The sequence below is a fragment of the Montipora foliosa genome, chromosome 9 (assembly GCF_036669935.1).
Source record: "Montipora foliosa isolate CH-2021 chromosome 9, ASM3666993v2, whole genome shotgun sequence".
NCBI classification, from domain to species: Eukaryota; Metazoa; Cnidaria; class Anthozoa; order Scleractinia; family Acroporidae; genus Montipora; species Montipora foliosa.
This window is the reverse complement of record NC_090877.1, coordinates 13,534,316-13,544,877: the sequence shown is the minus strand read 5'-3', so window position 1 is coordinate 13,544,877 and position 10,562 is coordinate 13,534,316. Positions and strand designations below refer to the sequence as shown.

The 10,562-nt window shown below is 40.6% G+C and overlaps 1 protein-coding gene across 2 annotated transcripts in view; it reads left to right on the top strand.

The window, feature by feature from the left end:
• Positions 1–10,562, top strand: part of LOC137969879 (3'-5' exoribonuclease HELZ2-like) — a 66,774-nt gene that overhangs the window by 31,031 nt on the left and 25,181 nt on the right. For both annotated transcript variants that reach the window (XM_068816275.1, XM_068816276.1), the window contains exons 24-26: positions 254–847; positions 2,085–2,504; positions 10,392–10,467. In XM_068816275.1, the coding sequence (XP_068672376.1) occupies positions 254–847; positions 2,085–2,504; positions 10,392–10,467 (1,090 nt within the window). The remainder of the gene's footprint in view (positions 1–253; positions 848–2,084; positions 2,505–10,391; positions 10,468–10,562) is intronic.

Genomic DNA, 10,562 nt, shown 5'->3' with positions numbered 1-10,562 from the left:
AATATAACTGCAATCTGAGTGGTTGCACAGCACTAAGCTATGTAACCAATCTATCCTAGGGACCACCCTCCGCGAGTGGTATACATGGCTTAGTGCTGTGCAACCACTCACATTCGAACTGAGCGATCCAGCCGAAATTCTACGATCCAAATCGATCGAAATTGGTTCCTTTCTAGTTATATTTGCCGTACATAATGAATGACTGGTAGTTCATGAAATTATAAAAGCTAAAAAATGCCATCTCTGCCTTTAGATTTACCCTCTCACGTGGATTCTTGATAAAAAGCTGAATGACGATCAGAAAGAGATTATTCGCAAAATAGCAGCTCCCGCTAACGACGCACCTCCCCTTGTGGTATTCGGTCCATTTGGCACAGGAAAAACGTACACGCTGAATCAAGCCATTCGTCGTATTGCCGTAAACCAAGACAACCGTGTACTCATCTGCACGCATTCAAACAGCGCTGCGGATCTACACGTGCTTCTGCTGGACACCTATCTGAAAAATCCTGGCAGTATACGCGCTTGCAAGCCTCTGAGGATTTACACACCTTTGCGTAAACTTTCTACCGTTTCTGAGACGGTGAAGGAGTATTGTCTGATCGCCGACAAAGGAACTTCGAACCAGGTGTTTAAACTACCAACTCGTGGTGATGTGATCGGTCATCGGGTTGTAATCTCAACCCTTGGCATGTCCCGCGCCCTTTTTGACATGAATTTGCGCCACGGATTCTTCTCCCATATTTTGATCGACGAAGCAGCACAGGCTTTAGAGACGGAGACGTTAACGCCCCTCACCCTGGCTGGAAACAAGACCAAAGTAGTTTTCACGGGAGATCATATGCAGGTATATATATATTCATTCTTTCGTATTAAACACTGAATGAAGGTTTAAATAAAACAGCAAATACAAAAGGCGGTAGGGATGAGCAAAACTGAAGAAGATTAAACTGAATTGCAAGCGGGGTTTTTGAAAAGTGTTCATCCTAACAGTTTTTCCAAGTTTATCTCTGTTGTTTGTAATTAAAATTCTCTGTGCTCGACAGACATTTTTTTGTCACGAAGATGTTACAAAAAAATCCTGGGTTAACGTTAAGTTGCATAGCGTGTGGGGAGGACTACTTCATAAAAATGCACAAAATAAACCTCACGTCTGTGACACAGCTCCACGGCAACCAGGGCCCGGTTGTTCAAAAGCCGATTAACGCTAATCCCAGATTAAAAATTAACCAAGAAGTTTATTTCTCTACTCCCAAATGCTGTTCGACGCTGATATTCGGATAAAATTTACATTAGTAGATGTCGATCTTGAAAAACAAAAATAAGCAAAAGAAACTTTAACCAAAAAGTTGAAAACATGAAACAAAAGTTTACGCTAATCCTGGATTAAGTTAATCGGCTTTCGAACAACCGGGCCCAGAAGTCTAAGTCTTGAGCAGTGGTTTCTCCCAAAGTTTCCGGCTTTGGAGGACAACTGTGGTCGCAGTAACATGTCCTGTTGCTCTTTGTCACCTGATACAAATGCATGTATATGTGCCTTAGAAAAATGTGGTTTTATCGGTTAGCCCTTCGTCAGGGCTAACGCTCGAAACGTCAGCTTTTAGAATCTCTGTACGGTGGCTAATTTACATCTGTTGATAAAACGCAATTTTTGTATACTACTTCCCCACCACCGACGCAGCACCACAGTTTCTTTAGAAACTACCCTCTTCATTTATATGTGCCTTAGGTCACCTGAAGTTAAATGATCAATCGATAACTACTGACCCTCTGTTTCTTGATACTATAGTTGAGTTATTCATGAATTACAGTTGAGTTATCTATCTGGCCAAATTGCCAAAATTGAGGAAACTTACTGAATCTGTATCAAAACCAATTCCGTTCGCGAGGTAGGTCTGAATTCCTTAAAGATAAGAAACAAATACCTCCCGAATAATTAATGAGCCTGAGATTTCGTTTCGAAGGTAGGCTTCTACATCAAAAAGACAAGATTTCAACTCCTCAGAGTATTGCAGTCCTGATTTCCAACTTACATAAAATAGAATGTCTTATGCAATAAACATCTGGCCATATTTACCTTTTAGATGAGCCCGGATGTATTCTCTCCTCAAGCTAAGAAATGGGGCTTACTTGTCTCCTTGCAAGAAAGGCTATTTTATGACTACGAAAGTCGTCAGAGTGGTTCACAACCAGATGGCAATGTCATCTTTCTGACAGAAAACTACCGCTCAAATAAAGACTTACTCCAGTTTTCATCCGACATGTTCTACGGCGGAGGACTTTCTTCTGGTAGCAGCCAACCGCTTCATCCGCAGCTTGGACCTCTCGTCTTCTATGCTGCTCTGGGCAAAGAGGAGATCGAAGAGAATCACGCTTCTTATCGCAATTTGGCAGAGGTCAATGAAGTTGTAAAGCGAGTGAAGGAGCTTTCTGATTTCTGGCCTGAAGAATGGGGAACGAAAGATCTGAAGCAAGTTGCAGTGGTTTCGTCTTACCGTTATCAGGTTGGTACTATCTGAACAAAGATGAAGGACATTTTTCTAGTTGCATTCCTTTTAAGAGGTTATTAACGTTATTATTTTCTTAAAGGGAAAGTACGATCTACAAAAGGTTTCTCTGAATCGAAAGTTCTTTACCTATATTGTCATACTTGACCACTCATTTGGACTAAATGTGTTTAAATAGCCAACAATAACGCTTCAAAAATAGGCAAATTTAAGTTGAAATCCGCCATCTTTTTTTTTTGTATGCAAACGAGGCTATGACGTAGCAATAGTCAAGGATTTCTCCGGATGACTAAATGTACTTGAAAACAAACTTGACTCTTAATCCAGAGGCTAAATTGTATTGATATTGGCTCCACCTCTGAACATATTTACCTCGTCGTTAAACAGGGTTTTATATGTACCGGTTATATGCAGGAGTTTTACAATGTGAAAGAGAGCTTGCAGTGCTATCCCGCGCTCATTGCTGTGAAATGAATGCCTGGAAATCAAGTTTAATCTGTCGTTCGTGGCTTTCTACGAGATCCCTGTTACAACTTCAAAACAAACGATCGATTTATATATTTCCATCAAATGGTAAGAGTAAATCGTTTCAGTAGTTTCTATACTGCTAACAAAATTTAACCACATTTAAAGTTACGTTTGTTAGCGCATAATAGAGAAAGTCGTCTATTTGTGGCTTGATTCAGTTTTCTCGCTCCAATATAATGATATTTTGGACTAGATGACTGAGATTTCCGTATGAAGCGAATGTCACCAAGACCAATATTCATATACCTGAAGATCCCGCTTGAAGTCCTCCTCGGTAAAATGACAGACCCGAACAGACAATATAGCAGTCAGATTTTCACGTTTGAGGAATCCATCCACGTTTTATTTTCGCCGGCCAACTTTTCTTTAAATTGTAATTTTGCGGTGTAAGCTTCGGTTTTTTTTATTTTTATATGTGTTCTCAAGTCTAGACATGTGTCTAGTTTCATCCCCATCAAAAGTGTACACCCCAACAGCCGTAATTGTTGATGTGAAAAAGCCATTGAGCAGCACCTGAAAGTTTCGTCGCTTATTCTAAATTAAACGCTTCCCCATGTGAAAGCAAACAAATGCGTTTGCTGACGGCTGTCGCTGAAGGAAGAAAGTGAAAAAGGTACGCTTGTGAATATTTCTTTGTCGCAAGTTCAAAGTTTTTGTCTTGTTTACATTTGCTCTGGCTGATTTTTTCCGCCTAGTTTGATTGAGTAGAAAATCTATAAGTATTAAGTGACTCGAGTTTCTGTCGCACTTATGGCCTACTACCTATATTTAACCACAAGACCGTTTACCATAGTTCATCTTACATTTGAATTTCTCGAAGCAGAAAGGTCACACAACATTGGGAAAGTGATCGGGGATCGAAGAACTTGGTAAGGTCTAACACGTTTGTTGACTATTGCTACGTCATAACACGTCATATCCAAGATGGCGCTCTCCAAGTCGCGAACGAGGCATATTCAAAGTGCTCTTTTCACATTTTAACAGGGAACTGGACAAAACGGCAATTATTTTGGAATTCCTGGGGAAAAGTTTTCGAAATGTGGTGAAACTTTTTCTAGACCGTATTTTCCCTTTAAGTCCCGCTTAAGTTTTGTATTGTCCTTGTCAACCTCACATTATCAACATCATTACTATCTAGTCAAGTTTATAATGATGCAAATAGTACTGCAAACATAATCATAGCATTCGTATTATTATTTTTGGCTGGGGGTATTCAAAAAACTTGATGAAATTTGGCTGTATGCTCCGAATTACCAAATGATAAAAAATAAATTTAAGGCACTAAGGCAAAAGGGAAAATACGTAAAATATCTTTTTACCAAAGGACAAAGACCTTACTTGAGAATTAGGCAGTAATTAATTAATTAACTCTTACCCATATGGTAGCAGTTTCTTGGTTATGGTTAAGTGTTTGCCACTAGGATTTCAAACTGTGTAAATTTGTCCACGTTAAGGATTACTTTTAGTAAATACGTTTTTTGTTCGTATTTTATTACAACTGTATTTTAATGCATGTGTCATTCTAGTCCTCATACTTGGGTTTTATTTAGTATTCACTTGTCTTATTTATGATTGTTATAATATTATTTTTATTATTTCTTTCTAATTCTCTTTATTCATATTGTAATACGCATTTGATCAAACTATTTGTTAACCTGCGCAATTGAAGTAATAAATGATGATGATGATGATAATAATAATAATAATAATAATAATAATTATTATTATTATGTAAATATTATAGCTATATTTCGAATTCAAGCAATATAGCCTAATTGAGGGACCACCAAAAATTTTGTTGGCCCCTTTCACAACTTTGTTTTTATCATGAATTTTACTCAATGTCACTCTGGACAAGTCCTGATAACACTTTTCGGATTATTGTCTCACTGTTCATTAAAATTGTCTTCTGCATCTCCGCAACAACCTTTTTGCACAAATCATTTGTTTCAAAAATATTTTCCTGTTCCTTTATTGTCTCTTTTATACCTCCACCTAGTGCAATGATCACAAGAGGCACAACTCTGACTTTGAAACCAGGTCTTCGCTCTCTAAGTTCAAATGCAAGCTGTCTGTAATTTTTTTTTTTTCAATTCTCTTCTTGTCGATGTTACTTTCTTGTGGGCACGCCATATCACATATCCAGATATTATTCTTTTCGTTTTCTTCAAGTATCAAATCTGGTCTTCTAGATGTTGTCGTCTTTCTCAAATTAAACTCAAAGTACCACACCAGCTTTGCTTGAGAATTATCCAAAACATGTCCCCTCGACCATTTTTCCTGGTACCATTTCACATTTTTATCTAACAAATTGTATTCCTTTGCCCAGCCATTACCATTAGCGCTCTGTTGTGTCTTATTACGTACTCACTGCTTGCTATCGTTTTGGATCCAGCCAAAAGATGTTGTACGGTCTCATTTTGTTCACCACACAATGTGCACTTGCAGCATTCAGTGAGTCCCCTTGCGGCTTTCCATGCTCTAGTTTCAATCATTTGCTCTAGCATTGACATGATGGCTGATGTCTTTCTGGGTGTCAAATTTTGTTCAAGCCATATGTTAATGGTAGTCTTCCTCTCTTTTTTCTTCTGTGCCTTTTTTAAAGCATGATTTCACCAATTTCCATTATTATTATTATTATTATTATTATTATTATTATTATTATCTCGCAGTATAAAACTTTGGAATGCTGTCCACATTATGAGTAGTATAGGGCGCATAACGTAACCTACACCACTTGAGAAGCTACAATTAGAAGTAAAAAAATTAGGTACGGAACCTAGTACAATTCTAATATACATAATAATATGAATCTCTCTACTTAGAGAGCCAATTCAGAATATTATTAAATTCTATACTCTGTAAAACCTGCGCAAAAATATGATATCATTATCTCTACAAAAAGCCTATTTAGAAAATTATTCAGTCTTATACTCTCATTATCTCTTATAAACCTACACGAGGCCATCATAATTTGGTTATCTCTACTAAAAGCCTATTTAGAATCATATCAAACTCTTATCCACTATAAAAACTGCGTAGAAAATAATTAAAATACAGGTTTTGCGACAACCCTTGTGTTTCTGGATTTCAGAAGAAAAAAGAAAACCTGAAGTCTAGTGTCCTTATCGCCCTAACAAAGTATTTATCTTAAATGTTCTGGCAACGTTCAAAGTGTTTGAGATGACCGACTTCTGCATCCGCTCGAGTACACCCCGCGCTCTCGCTCCTATTAGCTTCCTCACCGACTTCTCTAGGTGTTTAGAATAACCACCCAATACGTCAATTATTATGTTGTACTGTTCAACCCTGTAACCATTGTATCTCTGCTTCAGCTCCCACATCATGGGACCATACTTGAGCATCTTTTCCTCATCTTTCTTGGCTCTACTCTCAATCCATGGGCAGCTCATTTCATTTGTGTAAACTTCTTTCCTCTCGTGGCTGACAAGACGCGCGTCTATCCGATTTGCTCTTACTTCGTTGTGCTCTGCATAGATGGGAATATCCCAAAACGCTTCACTCGTGGTGTTCTGGTAGGCTGGTTTTGGCATCGCCGGTGAGTACCATGGTGGAACCTCTTCTATCAACTCATGCTCTCGGAGGAGCTCAAAAAACAGAATCTTCAAGGCTGCATTATGCCTGTATAGGTACTTGGTTTGTGCCAGGGAGGAACATCCAGCCAGTACATGTGCAACGCTCTCAGCTACCTTCCCACATAACCTGCATAGGACTTCACCGTCGGTGGAGGTTTGCGTCTTTTCCTTTGTGTAGAGCTTCGTAGGTAACAACTGCTCATATAGCTCATACATGCCCGCGATGGTATATGTAGGGCATGTAGCCCAACCTTTTAGCCATGCAAAGCAGCTGGTTATGCTTAGGCTATCATCGTCCCATCTGATACGGAATAACTTTCCTTGCCACCTTTTTTCTTTAGCGATCTCCAAGAGCTGCATCTCTTGAGATTTCTTTAGCAGATTCCCAGCTCTAGCTGCAGTCACCACCTTTCCCTCCGTTGTAACACACACGGGATTTAGGATATCAAGCTGAAGTGTGATGTTAAGTTCTTCAGCGTACTTGGCTGCTTCCTTTACAAGCGACTGGTGACCTGATGCCAAGGCGTGTTCTTCAAATTCTCTAACTGCTCCCACAGTCTAGATCTGGTCCGAGTTCTGATACAATTTCAGTAGCGATTTGATTTTAGTGATCTTATACTCGTGTTCGACTGATTGCAGGCCTCAACCCCCTTTCTCCCTCGGTAGATATAACAAAGAAGTTAGGCTAGCTGGGTGCTTTCCACCGTTCTCAACTATGATCTTCCGAGCTGCTCTGTCCACACCTCTTAACTCTGATAGAGACCAATGTTCTGTCCACATTAAGTACCGCAGCACCGGGAGTGCATACTGATTAGTTGCCTGTACACGGTTACAATCAGACAGGGGGTGGACCATATAATAGATATCCTGCGTAGATACTCTTTAGCTGCACACGCTAAAGCCAGCCGTTCATCCTGCCGAACGTTCTCCAGAACCTCCAGGAACTTGTAGTGCTTTCCCTCCCCAAGAGCCGTGATGGTAGTTGTCTCGTCCATCCTCATACCAGACTCGTCAAACACTTGGGCTCCTCTCTTCACGTGTACCAGGAAGGAATTATTATTATTATTATTATTATTATTATTATTATTATTATTATTATTATTATTATTATTATTATTATGTTCCTCCGAGGTGAACGGACGTGTCACGGCTCTCTCCGCTATTTTTACACACCATTTTATACTTTCTATCCTTTTTAACCGTTTATTTTCAAAATGTAGCCATTGGAACATTTAATAATATCAGACTCAGACCGCAATCTGCACGGTGTTGGTTCTTCAAGCGATCTCAAGTCAAGCGAGAAAGTCGAAGGTGAAATGGACGGAGCGGATGAATAATGATATATTGGAGTGCAAAAGGAAAACCAAGGAGCTTGTGTCTTCTGAAAACCCTTCCTGTAATGAAAATGGAAGAAAGCGGGGCTATGTGGATATCATGAAAGAGCTTTGGGACGGAATGGGATATGTACAACTAGGACTCAAGAGTCAAAATCTTCGCGACCAGGCTGCTAGACTCGAAAAAATGAATAGCAATGAAACAGCGGGGACCGTAGAAAGGAATGCTACTATGGATGCGATTGTTTCGACAACAGGAAGTGACTGCACTACTCAAGATTTGGCTGAAAACGAAAATCAAAACAAGCAAGATGTCGAGGGAGAAAATGGTAATTTGACGGTAGTAGACCTGGATTTGCATATGGCAGGAAACGAACAAGGTGTTATGGAAAGAAAGGATACAATAGGCAATTCATCGCAGGTGTTGAATGGTGTCCCAGGGTGCTTACCAAAATACACGGAAATCAGCAGGCCGCATACAGTCACCTGAGACCGAAATAGCGACGGGGAAATCATAGCAATCAGCTCACCACTTAACGTTGGTGCGTATAATGAGATCACAACATGGAGAAAAAACACCTTCCTGGTCCCGTATGGGAAATAGGACGCGACTTCATCGACCAGTTAAGCAAGCATATCAACGATCGGAACAATGCTACGCCCATGCAACATCTTGCTCTAAAAGCCACCATTGTTCTTTTAGCTTTGGGGCTACAAAAACCTAGCCGGAAGTCGAAAGCTAAAGAACACCAGGATGTCTTGAAAAACGGCTAAAACACTGGAGAAATGGCGAAATTGATTGCCTATTTCGAGAGGGGAGTATGATCCAAAGGCGCATACAGAAATCATACAAAAAAGATCCGCCAAATAAAGCCAAGATTTTTGCAAGGCTGGTGATGGAGGGGCAAATCAATTCGGCGCTGCGCTATTTAAGCGAGAATGACCGAGGAGTTGTTTTACCGCTGACCGATGATGTGACAGCTCAGAGAGAAACACCCGGAGGCGCAGGAAGCGAAGTTAGGCTCATTTTTCTTTGGACCAGTTGAAGATATCCCTGACTCAATTTACCAAGAAATTAATGGCGAGATGATCAGAGAAGCTGCCCTAAGAACTAAGGGATCCGGCGGACCCTCGGGCGTGGATGCTGTGGGCTTCAGGAGAATCTTTGCTTGCAAGTCTTTCAAGAGATCAAGTACTAACTTATGCGACTCTCTTGCTATAATAACGAAGAGACTTTGGACAGAATATGTGGATCCGCTAACCATTGAGCCTATTCTAGCAAACCGCCTTATCCCGCTGGATAAAGGTAATGGTGAGGTGCGCCCGATTGGTGTAGGAGAGGTGATCAGAAGTACTATTGGCAAATGTGTTTCCAGAGTGGGAAAACAAGATGTGATTGACGCATGTGGTGCTACACAAGTATGCACAGGTCATAAATCTGGTAGTGAGGCTGCCATACATGCGATGCATAATATCTTCGAGTCGGATGAAACAGACGTCGTTACTCGTAGATGCCTCCAACGCTTTTAACTCGCTTAATAGAGCGGCAGCGCTGCACAACGTTAGAGTTCTATGTTCAATAATTGCCACCTATGCAATAAATACCTACAGAGCGCCTGCGCGACTTATTGTTATTGGAGGGAAAGAGCTCTTGTCTTCGGAAGGCACTACACAAGGGGATCAATGAGCTATGAGCTTACATGCAATCAGCCTTCAACCCCTGATTAACCTGTTGGGCATTCGTAGTTCTGCAAAGCAGTAGTGGTATGCCGACGATGCCACTGTAGCGGGTGTGTTGACAGACATCAGAAAAGGGTGGGACAAGCTGGTGGAGGCAAATAACGTACCAGATGCTCGTCTTCATGTCCACTGCCGTGGATTCTGGGAGACAACGGGCCGCCTTTTTTTGATATACGGGTATGTCACCCGAATGCGGACTCGTACAAAGAGCTTAGCCCCAAACAGATATATAAATTGCATTAAGACGAAAAGAAGCGAATGTGTCCATCTGGAATAATAGAAGTCGAGAATGGCACTTTTACGCCTTTGGTATTCACCACATCAGGAGTGTCAGCGGTACCATTCCAGGCTTGCCGAGCTCATCTCTTCAAAGAAGCAGGAAGACTACGCAACAACAATCGCATTGATCAGAACGAAGGTGTCCTTCTCCATCCCTCGGACTGCCCTAGTCTGTTTGAGTGGAACAAGGTCACCGAAAAGAAAGACAAATGCATAGGAGAAGGACTTAGAGATAGAGAACGGATTTGCTGGACTGACATGATAATTTCCTAACGAATATTTTATGCCTTCGCTTGATGGATATTTCTTTTTCTTGCCGCAGATTTTTTATGTACTTATGTTTTAGATGATGATGATGATGATGATGATTATTATTGCCTTTAACCGTTTTGTTTCCATTTTTACAGGTTAAAACAATTCGCGATGGTCTCAGAAAAGTCGGTCTTGGATGTGTCGATGTAGAAACAATTGAAAACGTTCAAGGTATGTAAATCCGTCTGTACTTTTAGCTTAAAGCTGAAACTTTCTAGGAATTAGAGTTCCATACCGTTGGTCTTCCTGTAACATGCTTTATGGAG